General features: G+C 37.8%; 1 protein-coding gene across 2 annotated transcripts; it reads left to right on the plus strand.

Annotated features, from left to right (window-relative positions):
* Positions 1-1,492: 1,492 nt before the first annotated feature.
* ATCES1 (Alkaline phytoceramidase (aPHC)) lies at positions 1,493-15,822 on the plus strand. 2 transcript variants are annotated; one of them, XM_087331318.1, is made up of 2 exons: positions 1,493-1,845; positions 15,768-15,822. In XM_087331318.1, the coding sequence occupies exons 1-2, from the start codon at positions 1,589-1,591 to the stop codon at positions 15,805-15,807; spliced, it is 297 nt and encodes a 98-aa protein (XP_087187444.1). In that variant the 5' UTR covers positions 1,493-1,588; the 3' UTR covers positions 15,808-15,822. The 2 variants fall into 2 exon arrangements, with proteins under 2 accessions (XP_087187444.1, XP_087187443.1); XM_087331317.1 differs by lacking the exon at positions 15,768-15,822 and adding an exon at positions 14,535-15,162 and having other exon boundaries at positions 1,497-1,845.
* Positions 15,823-22,433: the final 6,611 nt, after the last annotated feature.

A 22,433-nucleotide genomic window follows, 5' to 3' on the forward strand; every position in this document is an offset into this window, starting at 1 on the left:
GGAAGTGAAACAAGAAATGATGCGTAAAAGATGCTCTCAGACATTGCTGTGTCATAAAGATTCTTGGAATTTCAATGGCACTGTGATATTCTGGGAATTTCCAAAAAGTAGTTATTATTTTGATAAATAGTAGAAAATGTATGAAGAAATATCTATGTTCCCTGCCCTGCTACTTTATCTTTGGTTGCAGGGATGCAAGGAAACCTTTCAAAATCTTAATCAAGGTTGCTATTTATGCAATTAACCCACATGCATTCTTAAACCAGGACTGCAGGCAGCGGACACTCAATCAAAAACATGTGTTTCCAAGATTTAAATTGAGATTATGTTGCAGCATTCATTGCATCTAAATTATGCAAAGAGATTTTCTCCTCATAGTGGCCATGGAGTTACTCACTGTTAGTGCTTTAATTTCTCTCTGAATATCACTCCTCCATGTTAATGATTTTGTACATTTATTTCGTCAAAAAGGATATTAATATTACTAGCATCTTAAAGGAAACTCTATGATGAGTTGTTTCTTAAAAATGATTGAAAGAATATTTATAAAAATTGAGTTCATTTGATTTAAGTAATGTATAACATTGAAACAAATCTTGAATTGTTTACATTGTTTTTGTAACTTGAAGGTGATTGAATTGTGCAACAATTGATATTAAATCTTGAATTGTCTACATGGACAAGCCAAACATAAACTTCTTTATAACTTAGAAACAGATTGAACTATGTAAAGATTAAGATTAAATCTTGAATTGCTAGATGAAGGATGCTTCGGCTGCCCACTGAAACATCTAGGTTATATAATAAAGTAAATATATTATTTGAGTAGAATCAATGGAAACATAATTTAGAAGGTAAGGTTGATTCTATACCAGCACAGTAAAAAGAAGGTTGCATCTGTAGTTAGAGTTAGGGCTATGACTGGGGAGAAGCTTAGGGGATATTCTAAGCATAGGAGCTGATAGTGATGGCTTACGTTATACAATAGAGGAGGAAGAACTAGTGAGGAATAAAGAAAAGGCATTTCCACTTCCATCCCACATTCCCTTCATGTTAAACATTAAAAGACATAATGATATGGCATATTGGCTGGCTATTATTTTCCTGAAGTTATGGCACGATAAACAAATATTAATTTACATCCTTATTGAAGATTTGGTGCCCCCCTGCACACTGGAACGCCTGAGGTATTTGAGCCATTCCAAGTGCTGAAACTTGTTTCACGGTGACCGATGCTCAGAGAAGATTGTGATTATTGAAATGGTTCACTTGTCCTCATAGTGTCCTAGGAGTTATGAACTCTATGGTTATTTACTCTTGGTTGTTTAGGTCCCCTCACAGTATTGTTTACCCACCTTGCAATTGTTTGCTCTTACTTAACCTCCAAAGATCTTGATGGGTCGATTTTAAGTTTCATAAATTTAAACTCATTTAATTTTGAATCTGGGAGGGGGAGGGAGGGAGGGAGAGAGAAACTCTAATGCATTGGATGATTTTCATCTAAATATTTTGTGTGTTTAGGTAGCAATATGAATATTCGAATGTGAATAGAGTGTTGTACTCTGCATCATATTGCAGACGTGGAGCAATGGCTGATTCACTTGATGTTAATGGCTATTGGGGACCCACTACTTTGAGCACAACTTGTGAGATGCACTATGTGGTATCTTCTTATATAGCAGAGTTTTACAATACAATCTCGAATGTGCCATTTTTGCTCTTGGGTACGCTAGGCTTGATCAACTCACTAAGGCAGAGCTTTGAAAAGAGATTCAGCATCCTAAATCTTGCAACTATGGTGGTGGGTTTGGGCAGTATGCTCTTCCATGGCACATTGTACCATGCGTAAGTAATTAACTCTTGAAATACCCACTTTTTTGTAATATCTAGATGATGTTTAAAATAATTTCCTTATTGAGATTGAAAAATATTTAGGAGTCAATATGAGTTTAGAAATAGAAAATACAAATTCATTTTATATCATTATTGGTATTTCAACATAACATTTGGCTTCATATGGGTGTGTTAGTAGTCATTAGTGTATTGAATACATGAAGTAAAGCTTGCAGAGATGGTATTTCTTTCCTTGAATGTGTTTCTTACGTAACCTTGTGAATATGCCCTATAGGCATTTTTCTTAAACTGTTTGTTGAAAACTAAAAGAAGAAACACTCTAATAAATGGAAACCTGGAATGCTGCCAGTAATTGATGGTGATATATGCTTAAAAGGAACCACCATTTGATGTTCAAGTTTGATAGTTGAAAAGTGAAAAGTCCTCATTGCAGAGCATGTTTACCCGTGAATTCAATGAGCATTAGTCCAAGTTGCATTCTGTCTTAGTTCTTTGGCACACTGATTCATGGAAAAACTGAGAGCATAACCTCCAAAGGGTTCCAAGTTAGATGGTCAAAAAGCCAAAAGTCCTTATTTCAGAGCAAGTTAACCCATGAGTTCTGTGGACATTAGTCCAAGTTGCATTCTGTCTTGACTCTTTAGCACTGATTCATGGAAAAATGGAAGCATAACTTCCGAAGGGTTCTAGATATAATCTATCAGGTTTGAATCTGCAGTCCTCAGATCATGAGCATGAGTGCTCACTTACTCTACCTGGCAATTGGTCCCTCTCTGCAGAAGGTTTTTCTGTATGATAGATCAAACTCTTGAAACAAAATTGTGAAATCTTGGAATTATAAAAATGATTAATTTCTCACCTGTAGTGCTCAGAGTCCATTAATACAGAATAAACATACATGGTGCTGGTTTGGGAACTCAATTTCAAAATAGAAAGATTCGTTTTATTTTATGAGCTTCACTTAGTTTCCTTTTTAAAAAAAACACATACCATATCTTTTTGAAACTATTATAGGTTCTTGAGACTTGGGCATAGATGATTTTACTACTGATTCCATGGCATCTGCTTCACAATATGTATCAAGTAGTTACTTGTCTATATTCATGCAAACCCTTCCAAATGCATGTGTCATTACATGTTAGTGGGGGATAGGAAAGCTCCAAAACATCAGATATCAGAGAAAGGGATCCAGTGAAAACAGTTACATCCTGACTTTGTCTTGTGGTTTCCACGGATAATAGCATTGGCACATGGCTATCTTTAGAAACCATTATATTATATGCTTGATGACGTTTTTTAATTGAAGGAAATGTTGTGTATGAAGCCAAAATTTTGAGAGCTTGAGCTGAAATATGGATATTATTTCTTAATTGGGAGAAAGAAAGACATTATTGAATACACAGAACTGGCTTCTCTAAATAATGTGAAAGTATGCTAGACGATTTGCATATGAAATCTATGAACTTTGGCAGTTCTCCTAGTTGTAAACATCTAGAGTAGGTGCGTAGAAAATGATATCCTTACTATATCCTTTAGAGACTCAATAATTCGTGGCATTATTTCAAACCACTTGCCAATGCAGATGCTTCTAAGGATTAAAGAGAGAAAATGAACTGTGGAAACCGATCATAACAGACAATGCAGCTGATGATGGCTGATTTGTGATACATGCAAGTGGATACCAAGGTACTAAAGATTCTGAAGCAGTTAAACAGTTAAGTCACAAAGACACGCTAATACTTAATCAGCAATGAAGTGTATGGTTATTGTGCAGTTCAATAATGGATATTAGAACATCAATTTCATGGTATTGTTACATTTTTGGTGGTAGATCCTTGTTGGCTGAGTTAGAAACAAACTGCTGTATTGACTTCTTCCACTGAATCAGACTACTAAACAAAGTGTAATGCATTACTAATCTGAAGCAATATGGCTACTGCGAATAATGAAGAAAAAGAGAGAAATAATTATGTCTGTTAGATGCTGAAATCTATCTATAGACAAATCATGATCACTAGTATGAATAGCGTCTGGTTATCCATACTGAAAATATAATAGAAGGGTTTATTCCATGTTCCCAAAGGGAAGTAGGTCAGAATTTTCCATTTGTTGTAGGATGTACTTGACAAGGACTGTAAACTACTTTCTAATGTGCATATGGGCTGTGCATCTGCACATGAAGTATTCCTTGAGACTTGCTCACAAGACTTCCTTAACATAACTTGTAAATTATGTCTGCTGCTGTCTCTCAGGTTTTTTCCTTGAGCTGGTTAGAGGAAACTTTTGAATTAGCTGATTGCCTTTCTTGCACTATAGGAGATGTGGTTTCCATATTTTATGCTGCGAATCTGGCTCAGTATACGAAGAAGAAATTCTCTTGTATGTAGAGTTCACATAGGTTGGCCATAGGACTTTTCACAATAGTTATTCCTTTCATCAGCCTTGAAGGGTGTGAAGTATCTGCATAGTGGGAGGTGTTGAGTGTAGAGGTCGTTGAATGTGCATCAATTGGGATATTCCACCCTCTCATGTTGTCATTTGTGTCAATGCTTTGTATGCTTCATGTATGATCAGTGAGGTGGCATGATCAAGATGTGGTTGAATGATGTTTCCACCATTTAGGGATCGTGGCATATCAGCTGGAATGACGTAATACAGAAGAGAGGCTTTTATATCTATCAAAAGGGACAGCTATTAATAGTATGAAAATCCTTGGATAATGACCTAGTTCCTGAATTATGGTTCCTCTGTGACGGCTCTATTTTTCTTGGATTTTCTTTGGGGACTGCATGTTTTTATCAGAAATCTGTAGTAGTATCCTTTCTCTTGTTTTCCATACCCCCCTACCAGATCATGTGACAGGTGTCACTGACCTGGATTTTCTTAGGGATTGCATGCTTTGTTTTCAGAAGTCTGTAGTATCCCTTCTCTTGTTTACCAAACCCCGCTTTCAGATCATGTTACAGGTGTGCCTCATTGCCCTGGATTTTTTGTAAAGCTAAACCTCCTCCAGACATTCTGCTCGATGTTAGGTGCGGTGCGGTGTCATTGCTTGACAATTTAATTTATTCTGCTATAAATCCACTTATGAACTATTCAGAATGAATCAATGCAATTACCATGTTTAGTGTGTGAATGGTTAATGGTTTGTCTAGGCAGTATGGATGTATTGGATATTTGTACAATATAGAGATTGTTTCAGATGTATAAGCCAAGATCGTGCCTCATTTGGCACAAATCTCTCCCATTGAGCAGGATACATGGTATTGGTTTCTTAACTTTAGTTTTCCACTATTTCTACACCCATCTCATTGCAAGTATCACTACATTTTGTCTTCCCTTCACCTACTCTTTGAGCTGCATCAACATGATTCAGTATTGGCTCTAAGTGGCAAAACCTGATCGTCAAAGACACCCGCCATTCTATTACCTCAACCATTCTTTCTTATCTTCAGGGATTCAGTAGTGGGGCTTCTATGCATGCATCTTTTGGTGATCTGGTCTTCCTGAAGTCCTGTAGACATATGTGCGTCATAATAGCAATAAAATTTGTTTTAAGAGAATATATCAGAACATTTGGAACAGGTGAAGTCTGCTAGGCTCTAAAACATGTTTCAAACTTGTTTTGGTGATAATACAAGCCATTGAAATATTCACAAAAAAAATCCATGTAAAGATAATACGAGGTGCATATGAGCCATTTTGATCAAGTTGGAGAGGATACTAGGTGCATTGAGTCTTAGGAGCCATTCCCTTGATCGATATTAGGGATGAGGCAGAAATCTACAAAGATATACATACACCATCTTATTTTGTTTTTGCGCCTTTGCTTGGTTCACCAAGCTATGTGTAGAGAGAGAGAGTTCTTGTTTAGATATGGTTCTACATTGCAGAGGAGAGAGAATACAATAGAATTGATGTTTTATCGTCCATGATGAAGCCAATTTTGATGTATGGGACCAAATCAACATATCAACTTGTAGGGGGGTGACTACTCTATAGCAAAAACTCCCGATGTGAAAATAATGCACACAAATATGTGCTCACCCTTGGTGGAATTTTGAGAATGATATCACATTATCATGCCCGTCTAATAAGTCATCATATTTCTCTTGAATTACCTTATACACCGAGCATGCAATAAGTAAATGAGATACGTCCAACCACTAGGTTTTCATTGCATGCCTTGCATATCTTCATGTTTGTGTGATGATTCCATGATGCTATCTCGACACCTAACTTATGTGAGTGAGTGCGATGCGATTGGATACGTCTTGGCATTTTTTTGTTGTATTGGGGGTTAATATTTGCAATGTAATATTCCAAATTTGATATTTTAGCATCTTGGCCGCTTCATCCTTAGTGCCTCTAGTAATGTATCCTCAATGATCACATATATAGAGATAAGTTTGGATTAGTTCAGAGAATTACCAAACATTTAGTTTTTTCTTTTTTTAGAGGATTTAGAAGGTTCAGCTTGGTGGGGGTGATTGACTTGTACATCTAGAAATAATCTCAATCTCGAGTATATTTCTATCTATGCGAATCATGAGTATTTGGAACTATCCTCAATGATCACATACATACATATAAGTTTGGATCAGTTCAGAGAATTACCAAACAATTTGTTTTTTCTTTTTTTAGAGGATTTAGAAGGTTCAGCTTTGGTGGGAGGGAGCGGGAGGGATTAACGTCTTTTAAGAGGTCAAAATGGCCTATAAGACTGAACAAGAGATTACATCTTAAGTGTTGTTGCGTCTTTGAGAACAATGAATCAAAATAAAATAAATATAAAAGTAAATAAGATAAAAAGAGACGAGGGAATCTGGTTTTCGACACATCTGAGATTCTCAAGTTAGATATATTATAACTTTTGTCTTTGAAAGATCTCTAGCACATCTCTATCCAGAATGGAGAGGTCTCCAAAGCAAAGGAAGCACCTGCGATGGTGGGAGATAATGGCCTTTATTTGTCAATCACGAGGGTGCTGAGGTTGTAGTGGGGCTAGGGCCTACATGCACGACAAATTGCTATTGCCCGATCTATTGTAACCCCTTTGTTATGTCCTGGTTGGGAGCTCATTTGTGTATCCCTTGATTGACTTGTAGCATTAGGAGTGATGGGGCTAAAGAAAGTTGTGATTGTTCTTTGTGGATGACCTTGTCTGGCTGTATTATTGTCCTTCAACAACTTTTCCCTATGTCTCTTGAGTTCTAGCAAGAAAAGTCCTAGGCCAAAGCCTTGTTTAAAGAGGCAATGGTATCTCTCTCTGATTTAATAAAAGACACTAACAGAGAGAGAGAGAGAGAAAAGAAAGAAAGATATATTAACGTCTTCTTAAGGTCAAAATTGGCCCATGAGATAGTTGGTTTACAACAAAATGGGTATTTATCCAATCATTAGAATTAAAATAAAATAAAGTAAAAATAGAACTTAAACTAAAAGAGTTATATTAGTGTACAAAATATGGTATACTCGATAAAGGGAAGTGACTTTGCACTAAGCCTAATTTCATTTCCACCCAAGCCTCTTCAAAAGAAGTGGGAGGTCAAAGGGTTTTGGTGTGGGTGAGACCCATGGTCTCAGTGTATAGAGTGCCCCAGCCATGGCTTCTATGCGGTGTAGCTCATGTTCCCTTATTTTCTTTATTGCTTCTACACCACGTCGAGTTGCTTTGAAACCCGGCATCCGAGGGCGTCTCGTTCTTCGTTGGTTTTTTGCTTCATCAAGGAAAAGGCCGAGTGGTGTAGGCGTGTCGACATTCGTTGTCTCCCCCTGTTCTTGAAAAACTTCATTTCTTACATGTTGGTGAACATTAGCAACATTATTGTCAGCATTTTGTAACTTATTCTCTCTGTGTTGTTTTAGCTCTAGGTTGTATCTGCCTAATTTCTTTATATCTAGAGTATCTAATAGTTTGGGGAGGGTAGGAGAGGAACCAAGTATGTCTTGATATTTTGCCCTTATCCCGGCATAGGTGGGACACTTGCATGTAAAGTGGTACTCATCCTCTATCTCTATATGGCATAACCTACATATCCTTTCCTCCCTAGGGACTCCATTAGTACGACCATTCTCAATCTCAAGTTAGCGAGATGATATCCTAAGTTGTCCAATGGCAACCCTTAGTGCATGTGGTAAGAATACATCTAGATATTTTGGCCGCGTAATAAAACCTAACTTAGAGAAGTGCATAAAGTGTTTCGTATAGTACAACATTTTAGATGGGAGTGACTCTAGTGGGGTGATCCATTTATACCGAGTGTAAATTTGCCATATTTCTTGGCGTATTACTTTATTGCGGTCCTCATGAGAGATGAAAGTGTTATCAATCGTGTGGTTGTACCTAAGGAGAGGGAGGTTATTAATGTCTAGACCGTTCGCAAGAAGCCAACTCACCATCATGCCATACCATGAGCTAGTATAGCCGGACTCTATACAATGATAGAGAGGCCTTAAAGGTTTGATAGGATATTCTATCATGTGGTTGGCTATGTATTTTGTGGATAAAGACTACAAGTTGAAAAAGTGCCTCTACTAACATTGGGGGTAAAGTGAACTCAGCCCTAATAATGTAATGTGGTATTGTCGATTTGCTTTGGAGTTGGCGTGATAACATTATCACCAATGGTCTCTCTAATTGCGTCCACATGAAAGACGGTAGTTTGGAGCCCAAACCACTGATGCATGCTTGTGTCATCGAAAATTTACCTTAGCGGCCATTGAAAGTGACTTCGAGATAGACATATGATCCAACCACCTCAACTGGGATATGGGAGATAGTTAGGTGACACTTAGTTCTAACTTGGGCCGATGTGTGGAAGATTAGTTTTCCTTAGATTCACTGCCAATCCTCGTTGTGCGTAGAGGTCATCTAAGGCATTAAGGTGCCTTTGTAGGTCATGTTCGAATTCAGAGAGCAAAATTATGTCGTTTGCATAGAGCAAGATACGAACTTGCATATCCCAGGGACTACATTGCCTCCCTTACGAGCAATAAAATCTGTGATCTCATCAATGTAGATCCCAAAAAGAGTCAGAGATAGGGGGCAAACCTTGTTTTACACCAATAGTACTAGTGAAACAATTGGATAGGCCATATGGGCATCAAACACACCTGGACACTTGTTCATATAGTGCGTAGATGGCCCAAACCATGTCATTTGGTATCCTCAAGCTTTTAAGCCTATCAAACAAACGCTCTCCAAGGCATAGATCCTAATCTACCTTGATTGGAGTGTTTCGTATATGGGAAATTGCTAACTACTGCGGAATGAAGGATGTGTGTGAGTTTCGTACTAAGGCTCTCTAAAGTAGGGAGGGATCAAGGGAGGAGAGATGGGCTTGAACATGTCGAGAGTATATGTCAGAGAGCTCATGTGTGAAATGTATTGTGGTGTGATGGCGTGGTTGACTATATTTTGTGATGTTAGAGATATTGCATTTTAGCTCGAAGTATAAGAAACTATGATCCGCGTCAATAGGGCATGGGGCCACCCGTAAGGAGTTAAACATGTGGGTAGCTTCAGGGCGTCCTATTAGATAATCAATTGTGCTTTCCCCTCCTCCATGTGGGAAACATCTGAGCTCTTCCGAGCCTGGCCACTTGGCTAAACCATTATATATGACCATCCGGTGCTGATTGCCAAGTTCGAGCAAAATGATGGCCAAAGCTCGTGGCGTCCGCACCTTGATCCTTTGATCTACGTGTGGTGCCTATGTCTAAAGGATCGACATTTACCATTTCTAGGTTTCCATTCATTTGAAATACTGTGCATTGTCGGGATTGGGTTCTCGCATTGAAGTCTCCTACGAGGAATACTTCTCCTTGGGAAGAATATCGGATTATGTCATCCGATAGAGGTTCATATGGGGAAGGCCCATGTGGCACTCCTTCATCAACTAATCTCGCCTCGCCAGCTAGATTATAGTGAGATCCTTTTGGGGGAAAGTAACAAATGGCGAAAAATATTGCCTTGTCCTTGCTTGTGGAGACTTTCACCCACATAAAACGAGCTTCTGGGCCTATCCTCAATATTTCTATCCTATTATGTAGCTCTCTTTCACCCACACCTCCAGATCCCCTGGTAGTGCATCGACGTGAGGTTTGTCTAAAAGTGGACTCCCAATGAAATCCTTCAACTCGTGGGAGTCCTCTATTTGGGCTTTGGTGTGTTTCTACCAAGAGAATATTATCGTCTCTGGAGGTTAAATATGACCTATGAGACCAAAAATATTACTTTTCACGTGATACGTGTCAAAGTGAGTAGTGACTCTCCATGTTCAAGAACTTTACCAATGAATGTTGCAATCGAGAGTGCACACTGTGGTTGGGAGAGGAATTCATGCAAGGATTAGGCTCGGTCGAAGAGATGCGGAAAGCATGGTCGAATATGATCAAAGGCAGAGCATTGTATCAAAGTGTGATACCTAGACTCGTGAACTTGTTTAGGGCAAAGTGTCCATAGCTGACCACTCTCATCACTTGTGCTCCAACGCCCTGTCTCACATCGCAATGCATGTGAGCTAAGTTGCATGGAAGCAATGGTTTGAATGGTAGATAACTGTATGGGCTCTAACATGTATCGATGTGTATGATTTCCCCGTTCCGCAAAGAATATGGTTTTGTAGTTAGGTGCAACATGAGTAGTATAATGTGTGAAGTGTGAGCCTCCACATTTGTCCCATGTCATTATACATTGACGTTCCAAAAAGGTCTCGTTTACAGAGGAATCTAATGATGCATCATGAAGCAAGTGTCTCGCATCCCATCTACCAAACCATTTTTCTATATCTTGTATCCAACCGGAACACAAAATTTTGCTTTTATGCATCTTTTGGATCTTTTTGCTTGCTTCCCATGCAATTCTAAGAAGTCGATGTGAGGGACTTTTTCGAACCTTAAGCATGTATTCAACAACCCTTTCCATGGCCATGATCTCAATGGGAAGCGATCCCGTCTTAAGGAGGAGGAGGGTGTAGGGCGTTTGTTTCTTAACTTGTAGAAACTTTGTAAGAAAATGTTTTTGGACATTGTCAAACTCTTTCCACATAGATTTAGGGATGCTACCACCCAATACTTCCACCCTATAGAGAAGAACAAGATATTTCTTGAGGACCCAACACTTAATATCTCCAAGATTGCATGTGTTCTCAAATGCATAGTATGCTCGCTTACCTGCCTCTAAGCGGCGTGTAGCACATTCATTCCATCTATGATTTGAAGGAACTCCAAGGCCAAGATATTTGAAGCTTTCCACACATTCAAGTGGCTCATTGTTGTACATAATGCATGGTTTATCTCTTTTTTGGCTCTTCACAAACATAATATTTGTTTTAGAGCTATTGACACTTAATTTAGTATGCATGCAATTTTTTTCCAATGCCTTCAGAAGCTTTTGTGCATCTCCTAAAGTATTTGCAAAAAGCACTACATCATCAGCATATAGCAAAAGCATAATCACAACATTCCCAATGACAACTTCTTCAACACATTCTTCCATTGCAAAATTGGTAACCATTTCTTCCAATTCATCAATGCATATACCAAATAGTGTTGGTGAGAGTAGGCATCCTTGCTTATGACCAATAGTGCTTTTGAAAAAATCTGAAAGTTTATCTCTTATACAGACACAACATATAACCTTCTCATAAATTCGGGAAATTGCAAGCATATATTCACTTGGCACCTCAAGTTCTTCCATTCGCCTCCAAAGATGCTCACGAGGTACCATATCAAAAGCTTTCTTGAAGTCTACAAAGCAACAATATAAACCTTACCTCTAAGGCTACTTTCCTCCATTAATACTCGAAGGGTGACAAGATGATCAATGATGCTATGGTGTTTTCGAAAGCCAGCTTGTCCATAAGCTCTCTTAACATTTTTTTCTGCCCATACACTTATCTTTGATTCCATTATACATGTGACCAAAGAATCTCATCATCTATACATTTAAGATTCTCAAGTTAGATTATTGTAATTTTGTCTTTGAAAGATCTCTACTATAGGCCATTCCAGATTGGAGATATCTCTGAAGCGAGGAAAGCACCTGCAATGACAAGATATAATGGCCTTTTTATCTTTTGATGACAAGGGTGGTGAGATTTTTGTCCCCAATGCTGGGGCCCACAAGCACTACTAATTGCCATTGCCCAATCTATTGTAACCCATGTGCAATGTCTTTGTTGGCAGCGCATTTATCTAGTAGCCCTCGCTTGACTTGCAGCATGAGTAAGAGAGATGGGGCTAGATTGCTCTTTGTTGATGAGCTTGTGTGGCTATATTGCTGTCTTCCAGCAACTTTTCTCCATGTCTCAATGAGTTCTAGCAAGAAATACTCTAGGCAATGTTGATCCTCATATTCCATTACCCTATGTAGTGGGCCAAAGCCTTGCTTAAAGAGGCGTTGGTATGCCTAACAATTGGCAATGGTTTGGTTTGAACTGAACCACGAAATAACGGCTTAACGGTTTAAATTGTTCAATTCGGTTTAAAGGGTTGAAACCATGGTTTAAACGTTTTGATGGTTTAGGGTTGCTTGTTGATTTTCTTTTTAATATTTTTTTAAACAACCTTTTCATTTTTAAGCCTAATTCTCACATTTTAGGAAAAATCTTCAAATTTCTGAAAAAATAAAAATTGAAAAATTGAAAAATTGAATTTTTGACCTAACTTGAAAACCAAAACCAAACCACGAAATCGCGGTTTTAACAGCTTAATGGTTTAACAGTTTAGATTTTTTGTAATGATTTGGTTTAAATCATTTGTGGTTTGGTTTGGTTTGGTTCAAGTTTTTTAATATTTAAACGGTTCATTTTCAAACCGGTTTGGTTTTGACACTCAAACCGAACTGAACTGTTCTCGATTGTTAGGTATGTCCCCCTTGTTTCATAAAAACTAGTACAATGACAAATGTTGTGTTCTTCAGATTCCACTCCCTGATGGCACAATTGGCAAATTCTTCCTTCTAGATATATTTGTGCATATCTGCCTACCTCTATCTCCATGCCATGTGACTCAGACTATTCTTGCGTTTCAGCATACCGACAATGAATATCTCCAGGTTCTGCAAGCTCTTTTGATATATAAGCTTCGATCTTGAGTACCTTCATTTAGGGAGTTTCCAAAGCCGCTTCAATATTTGTTACTGATCGATATAATGATGTGATGATTATTGGGGCACCTATGCTTTGCGCCTTATCATGCTGGTAATCATTGAGATTAAAGGTCTCTCTAAATCTTCCCAGGTATTTGTCTTGTTATGACTCGGTCCCTAGGTTTCTACCCCATAGAGAAGAGTTGGTGTGACAAGTGAATCAAATAGGCAAAATTTAGTTCGTGGTTTTTCAAACTGCACATGTGCACTGTCTCTCAAGAACGCCGTGGGCTGCATATCCTCAAGAAAGTCCAGCACAAAAGCAACCTGTTGTAAGGAGATCAAATACCTTGTGAATGTTACTTGTAGGTGTGTAGGAGGATTGTGTGTATATCATCTTTTCCTCTCCAAAGAAGATTCTGGTTTTGATCTTTTGTTTTATCCATGTTTACGTCAAACCTGTCTATACAAAATACTTTTAAGGCGTTTAAATTTCTTTGTAGTCCCTCCGGAGTGTTGGAGATCAGCTCAGCACAATATCATCAGTATATAGTAATATTTGCATGGCTATACTTGCTATTGCATGCTCTGGAACTGTTAAATCTCTTTATGTAATGTGATTCCTGATCTATATTGAGACCAAAGAGGGTGGGTGTTAGTGGATATCCTTGTTTTTCTCCAATTTTGCTAGAAACAGCCTTCGGCATTCCATTGGGAGACTGCATCTTTCCTGACAAGGATTCATACAGTGCATAGATTCCCCATTGCATATCTATAGGAAAACCAAGGGCTTCTAATTGCTGCATGATCTGAGCACATGGCACTGTATTGAAGGATTTTCAAAAATATTCAAAGCATCTCGTCTAATTATGGGATCTGCCCTCGATAAGGGTTTGGAGGGTTAATATCTCATCATGAACCTCTTCTGAACGTCTGCAGGTGAAGGACAACCATTTCACTCTGCCCATACACTTGATTCTGCTACATGATTTTCTATAATTGTTTGGTGCCATGGGGTTTCCACTCTTGAAGATTGGCACAATGGTATGTTCTATCCAGCTAGTAAGGAAACCTTCACACACAACTCTATTATAAATTGTCACAGGCACAGATAAAGTGCTCACCTGCCAATCTAACATGAACTTGGGCCTTCCAAATTGTAACTAATTAATGGCATTTCTTACATTTTGTTGAGTAAAATGGTTGATTCACATGGGTGTGGGGCTTGAGCCATAGCCATGTGGGTGGTGGCTGCTTGGGGATATCGTATAATAGCTTTTGTGTATTCATGCCACACCTGAGGTGAGGTCAGTTGTGTGATAGGTTGACTCATTAAACCTTTTTGATGCTCTTTTATTCTCGTCCTAGTAACAAGTGATACACAGTTGCTTCAAATATAGCTAAATATGAGCTCTTCTTTTTCCTCGTGAGGCGTTGGCAGGTTGCTCTTGCTTTTGTGTGTATAAATACATTCCTTGTATCACGACATTCCTCATCATACTAACTATTTTGTTGAGTGAGAGAGAAAGAGAGAGACAGAGAGAGAGAAAGAAAGAGAGGAGACTAATTATTCAGTATATTGCAGTCTTCAACAATTCGAAGAAACCCCGATGGTCTGGTTGATGCTGATGTATTTCTATGTCCTTTACTCCCCTGACTGGCACTATCGAAGCACTATGCCAACTGTGCTTTTCATTTATGCATCAATCTTTGCAGCCGTCCACTACCAGATTCGGTTCATTTTAAGCTACCAAATTCATTACTTCTTTTTGGGATTGCTTTGTTTACCCAGAATGTACAAATATTACATTCACACAACAGATGTACATGCTAAACGGTTGGCTCATATGTATGTGTTCACCATGGTATTAGGGTGCGGTTGTTGGTTATTGGATTGGGCCTTCTGTGATGAAATCCGAGTATGGCCGGTCAACCCTCATGGGCATGCATGGTGGCATTTCTTGATTGGGCTAGATGCTTTCTTTGCCAACACATACTTGCAGTTTTGTCGTGCTCAGCAGCTCAATTGGAATCCAGAGTTACATTATTTTTGTGGGTTGCCATATGTTAAGATATCTAAACCCAAATTACAGTGATGATGAAGTGTTCACTGTACAATAGCTGTAATTGGTTGAGCTGTTGCAGAATTGTTCGTATTGGATTTTTTAGTGTTTGCCTTTTTTTTTACTAAGTTACGTATTTTTCCTGTATCATTCTTGGTTTGGGTCTTGTACATATTCTTTAGTTCATTGTAGATACACGGCAAGGTATTTTTCGTATGCGTTATAGTAGAGGTATATGTAGCTTGTTGGATTGTATCTCAATGAATGGAATCGACTCATTAATTATTGCGGCACAAGTGTGAGTGCAAGTGTATTTCATGTTATCTTTATGGGATTCTCTGTTGGATTGTACATTGTGGGAAAATTTTGACTAAGCTTGGCTAAAATGTCCAGGTGAGGTATTTAATTTTGTATGTTAAAAGTATATTGTTGCTTTCCGGAACAACATTTCCTCTAGTCTCTTGAAAGTTGTTTTTCATAAGAGATTGCTGTGCGTATGTGCATAACCCTAGGCATATTGTCTAACACTTGTCCTCCATTTCTTTTGAATGGCAGGCAATTTTTCAATATTTATTTTGGGTTTATAAAACATTCCATCAGCATAAGTTTGAATGCTACTCTTTTTAAGATGAGACTTTTGTGAAGGCTTTATTTAGGCTTGTGTACTATATTTTGTAATGGAGAAATTTTAGGAGCTGAGCTTATGAGTTGGCCTTGTTGCATTCTTTTAAAGTTTGTTCCATGTTTGTGTGCAGATATAATGAGTTGAATAGCAAGTTCCACAATCAATGGTAGATTTTTATTTGAGGGTCTACTATGCCAAACAACTATCTCAAAGTGCTTGATGTTGGTTACTGGCCTTCTATGTGACTGCCCTAGTGTATGATATTAACTTATTCTACAAGAAGATGTCAAGGAAAACATTTGGAGAAGCTCAAATAGGAAGTCAACGACTGTCCACATTATAGTTTGCATAAAGAGATGTTCAAGTGTCTTTATCTATTATAAACTTTTCTCTCACCATCATAAAGTTGTGGTAGGTACTTTTACACAGTTTGCATTCTCTTGTCCTAGAATATTGTAAATAACTTCAAACCATGAAAGTGTAGTTAAAAAAATGCGTATTTTATGTTTAAAATATATTTTAAAATACTTCCCACCTCTTCAAACCCCAGATGAAACAAACGATTAAATTAAGACTACAATTTCTCCTTTGATTGCGAACATAATAGTCAACCATTTCCCAACTCTTTAACCCCTAGATGAAACAAAGGATTAAATTGAGACTACAATTTCTCCTTTGATTGCCAACATAATAATGAAGAAGGCACGATTACAAAAAATCTCTTTCTTTCTTGTTTTTCATTATTATTGTAATTACCTTATCCTAGCTCTACTACCGAATAATAAACTAAGAATTCAGTGGAATGCATAATAAGCATCCTAGTTCAACAAAATCCAAAAATCTCTGAGTTTGAGCTTCAATTACATTTCCCACCTCTTCAAACCCAAATGAAACAAATGATTAAATTGAGAGTGCAATTTCTCCTTTGATTGCAAACATTATAATCAAGCATTTCCCACCTCTTTAACCCCTAGATGAAACAAATGATTAAATTGAGACTACAATTTAAGTTTTGATTGCCAACATAATAATGAAGAAGATACGATTACAAAAAGTCAGTTTCTTTCTTGTTGTTTTTTATCGTAATTACCTTATCCTAGCTCTACTACCGAATAATAAACGTAGAATTGAGTGGAATGCATAATAAGCATCATAGTTCAACACATTCACGTTCACAAGTGGAAGGGTCGCGCATTCCACTTGTAGAATCTTCTTGAAAGCTTGAGCTACCGAGTACCCTTGTTCAATACTATGAAAGACAACTATCCTCCACAAGGATGCAGTCGTTAGCTCAGCAAAATCCTTGACCATCTTCTCTAATTGTTTGAACCTAAAAGGTTCATCGTCGTATGATGACCCTGCCATTCGAAATCCGTATGGAATATCAACAATCATTAGCGTATATTCCTTATTTGGCACTTTTTGGATCATGTCAACGACATCGCCGCAAATCACGTTGTGGTAACGATCTCTAGTAATGTCCTTTTTGTGGCTAAATTTTTTGAAGGAGCCATCTTCCTCAATTTCGTACGCCTTGACTAAGCAATGATCCTTTTCTTTTCTGGCTCTCTCGAGATGTGCAAGGAAGGATGTCGGGAAATCGTGTATATCCTTAACTTCTCATTGTTTCTTGCCACAACACGATTTCTAATAGAAGCAATAAGACATCAAGTATTATTACACACCCTCTACATATGAGGAAAACTTAATGAAAAACACCAATACTAACCCAATCCTTGAATTCAATAAAATACTCGGATAATGCCTTGTATGAAAACGTTAGAGGATAATCCTCGATCACTTGTTCCCAAGTTATACATCCAAGTTATTTCATTATAACTTCTTGGATCTTCATGTACATCTTATGACTATGAAATTAGAAAACGAGATTAGAACTTTCAATTGCACCATATTGAATTCAATATCACTATTTGAAAGACTTACTTATTGAACTCAGTGACCATTTCTTCAAGGCTTAATTCTTTCGCCACCACCCTTGACAAAATAGACACAATAAGCTGCTCGTCCTTAATACCTTGCATCGCTCTCCACAGAGACAACTTCATGTCGTCAGCCGCTTCTTCAATTGTCAAATCGATTTTCTTGGCCGCTTGTGACTTTAATTCTAACTGAGGGTCTACCTTACATTTCTTTTGTCGTTGACCCTTGACCTCCTTATTCTCCCACATTGAGAAGATTTGATCTTGTAGGTCCCATACTTCTCCATCTCTAAAGGCAAGTTGAAACTAGGACTCATATTTCCGAAGACCATCCGACTTAACATTATCATCCACCACAATGCCGACCTCATGAAGGCATTGACGTCGTAGGCCGGGGTGTAGCTTCACACCAAACTTTTGTTTGATGTCCAGGTATTCATGGTCGAAGAACCTTGTCCATTCAATAGATGACATTTTTTGCCTATAGTCGTTGTCGTTGTTGTGGTCCCATACCAAAAGCTTTGCCTCTTCAGTTGTGAGGCCCACGTATATTTTGCACTCGGCATACTTGAAGAAGAAAGTTGTTGGGTGCTCTGTAACAAGTTGCCGGCATGCTTCAGCCGAATGTGATCCACCAATTACAAAGTAATTGTATTGATCATGCTTTCTCACGTCGAAGTCTTCAGTTGTGGAATATTCTTCGGCATCTACCATCACAATGAAAGGCACAGCTGTAGCATGCAGATTTATTTTCATTTTTTTCTTGAGATTCTGAAAATGCATTCGGTGTGGCTCTCTAATCTCAAGTGGTCTTTGTCCTGTTTTTACATCAACTGGGGGCCGATGGATGTGTGTCATAGGAAAATTAAACACTTGCCCTTTTCTCACCAGTTTGCACTGCATTAACTCTCTCCGTATCTTATTCTGCTCGGATGACAACACACAAAATGCCAGCTCAACATTTGGCGTCCCCCTAGTGTCCTCATCGTCGGTTGAGCTTGATGAGTGAGAGTCCGACATTTTAGTGCTCTTCTTTTTTGCTGGTCTTGATTGCACTTTAGATGCCCTTTTTGGGGCCTTCATCGGGGAGGGAAAGGGCTCCCTTAGAGTTACATGGCCTTGTATATAAGGCCTCAAGGTGACAATAAGGTTTTGTGAGCTTTGTAGATCCTTTTTAAAAGATTCCGGTCCACAAGATTCCTTTACTAGTCGATCTTCAGAAAGGTACACTTTACGTACCCCCTTCGAGCACTCTTTCATTACAAGAATGTTGGCTGAATCTAAATCTTCGTAGTCAAATCGTAAAATACGTCCATACATAAATGCAGTGTCATTTTCAAGTTGACCGTCACCCTTCTTTGTCGTATACAACATGACCTTTTTTCTTGAAGTCGACGTACTACATACACCATTCCTTGTCTGTTAGATCACGGTTAGGAAGGTCCTCACCACCAGTAGTAGCTAACATTTCCTTTTGGCTAATTCCGTTTGATGGTTGACGTTTTGTCTCCTCGTTGAAGAGAAGTTTTTTTCCCTCTCTTCATGTTCTGAGGAACATTTTTGTTTCTGGGTCTCAATTGGAAAGCCCTGAATTCAGAGCTTTATTTTCTTCATAGGTCGGTCCGACAAGTTCTCAAATGACCTATTTAAGAAAGGATGTGCGACTATATAAGTTAGTTGGTTCCCTCGATAAAGGTTTCCTATTAAAATATACATAAGTAGACCAAGACAAAAGCTAGCAAGCGATTTGTGCTAAACTCTAAATATCAATCATACTTTTTGTGAACATGATAGACCTTTATTGTGAATTTAAATCTAGTAAGGGCTATTTAACTTCGAATATTATATATCTTAATAATTTTACAAGGATATGTATCATATTGGAGGGTAGGTATGGTTTATATTGATTCCATATCCAATATTGTTGAGAATTTTAATACAATAGATTTGAATTTGGTATCATAAAGGTAATTCATGCGTTATTTTCTATTATTTTAAGCTATTATAGGTCATAAAACCTGTTTCAATAAGGGCGCAAAATTTTACAAAATGTAGCAAATGTCACTAAAAAAGTCTGAATTGGACATAAAATTGGTATCTTTTCACACATATATCAATATGTTCCCCCAAAGACACAATATTCCTGTATAAAGTTTGTGTTTTATACAGGAACTAGATACGCCGTATCGAGTTCATGTATAAAACACAAACTTTAAACAGGAACTCAATACGCTATATTGAGTTCCTGTTTAAAGTTTGTGTTTTATATTTTAGCACTCAAGAACTCAATACGCCGTATTGAGTTCTTGTATAGAACACAAACTTTAAACGACGTATCGAGTTCCTATTTAAAGTTTGTGTTTTATACATGAATTCGATACCCTGTATTGAGTTCTTGAGTGCTAAAAACATATTTACAAAAAGGTCCGTACAGCCAAGCGCTTACTTGGAATCTTGGCACTCGCTCTTCTTAGAAGACATGATTCTTGTCATTGATGCTAACTCGCTCTTCTTAGAAGACATGATTCTTGTCATTTATATTTTAGCACTCAAGAACTCAATACGCCGTATTGAGTTCTTGTATAGAACACAAACTTTAAACGACGTATCGAGTTCCTATTTAAAGTTTGTGTTTTATACATGAATTCGATACCCTGTATTGAGTTCTTGAGTGCTAAAAACATATTTACAAAAAGGTCCGTACAGCCAGGCGCTTACTTGGAATCTTGGCACTCGCTCTTCTTAGAAGACATGATTCTTGTCATTGATGCTAACGGGGAGATGACGATATGGTGTTGTGTGCTGTGGCTGTGTGTGCTTTGTCTGCTCTGTGTGCTCTATTCTGCACGTGAGTGATTGCGAAATGAGGGGGTCTTCCTATTTATAGGGATTGACCACTGTGGTTAAAGTAACCATAGTTACTTTAACCATGGTTGGTAAGCTTAAGGTTAGTTAGTTAGACCTAAGAGAGAGTTTCTTTGACCTTAGGACACTTTTTTCTTAGACCTTAGTACACTTTATTTAGTACATAATCTTGAATGTACCAATGACTCTCTAATGGATTTTAATTAAATGATGTTTATGAATGAATAAATGATTAAATACTCAAACTAACATATTAATGATTATTTTATATTTTTGATTGCCTTTGAAGGTCATAAATAAAACAATGATAGAGGTTCATGAATGAACCAATGATTAAATACTCAAAGCAACATTTTTATGACTCTCTAATGTTTTGTATTAAAGATGTGGCCATGAATGAACTAATGATTGAAAAGGCTTATATTTAAAATGGTGGGCATGAATGAACCAATGATTGAGAAGTTCTATATTAAATATGGGTGCCATTAACTAACCAATGATTTTAACTTTAACCCAACATATATATGGCTTGGTAATGATTGTAAATATATTATAGTTGATGGTAAATATAGGAATGGGCTATTTGCCCCCCCCGCCCCAAAAAAAAAGGCGTAGTTACTCTTCCTTCTTTCTCTTTCTTCTCTTTCTTCTTCTTCTTCTTCCTCAAGTTTCCAATCAATACTGTGGATTCCTTTTTCTTTTACATGATGTCTTAAGCGATGGGGAGGGTCGGTGGTGGCTGCTGGGTGCCGCCATTGGAGGAGGAGGAGGACTTGAAAGTGACTTTTCCCCCATAGTAGCACTTGAAAGTGACTTTTCTATTGTCACTATGCTTATCCACCACAACAATTATATTTTGAGCACGGAAATGGTCCTTGATAAAACTGATTAGAGCCCCTCTCTTAGTGAAGGTTGAAGCTGAGACAAAGACAGATAAATTTGGGGGGCAAAATAACCAAAATGTTGAGGACTACCAGAAATTTGGGGGGCAAAATAGCCAAATTGTTGAGAACGACCAGAAAATTGAGGGGCAAAATAGCCAAAATGTTGAGAACTACTAGAAATTTGGGGGGCAAAATGGAGGGGACAACTATGTGTTGAGCTACGAAGTGAGAGCTATCAGAGAGCTATCAAAATGTTTTTTTTTTGGTGAGGGAGAGAGAGATATCAAAATGTTTATTTTTTTTGGTGAGGGAGAGAGAGCTATCAAAATGTTTTTTTTTGGGTGAGGGAGGGGGAGGAGTCAAGCTATATCAGAGAATGTTTTTCTGTTGGGGGAGGGGAACGAAAATGGGTTTGGGGGGGCCAAAATGGGGGAAGAACTATGAAAGATTTTTTTTCTTTGTGGGGGGAAGGGGGGGTGGTTTAGCCAAAATAGCCAAAATAGAGGGACCAGAAAGTTATTTTTTTAGGGGGCCAAAAAGTTTTTTTTTAAGGGGGCCAAAAAGGTTTTTTTTTTTTTTTTGGGGGGGGGGGGGGTGGCAAATAGCCCATTCCTAAATGTATTATGCTTAATTTAAATTATGTATTATAGGATTAATAAGGTATAAAATATAATTGATTCGACTTTATACTGACTAGTTTAAGTAATTATTAACATGTTAAATAAATTTATTATATTAAAAATAAAATCTTTATTTATTGTATTAATATAATATTAAATAATATAGACATTTTATTGAGGGAGATGATGTTTAGAGAGGAGCTTATCATTTTTTATATTAGCCCAAGCACATAACTTGAAGAGCTCTGTGTGGACCTTAAGCCATGAGTGAAGACTCACCATTCTCGATTGAAGAATATTGTTTGTCATCATACTCTTCGTTTTCTACCGAAGAGTATTGTTTGTCGACAGACTCACCATTTTCTATCGAAGAATATTGTCTATCGACAGACTCACCCATTTCTATCGAAGAGAGTTGTCTGAGCTCATCTTCACCTACAACACATGTTAATAATGACACATGTGAAGAGTTCTCGATTGAAGAATA

The sequence above is a fragment of the Azolla caroliniana genome, unplaced genomic scaffold (genome assembly GCF_043228905.1).
Source record: "Azolla caroliniana isolate FFs.n. ecotype wild unplaced genomic scaffold, voAzoCaro1.0.p SCAF_15, whole genome shotgun sequence".
In the NCBI taxonomy this organism is placed as follows: domain Eukaryota; kingdom Viridiplantae; phylum Streptophyta; class Polypodiopsida; order Salviniales; family Salviniaceae; genus Azolla; species Azolla caroliniana.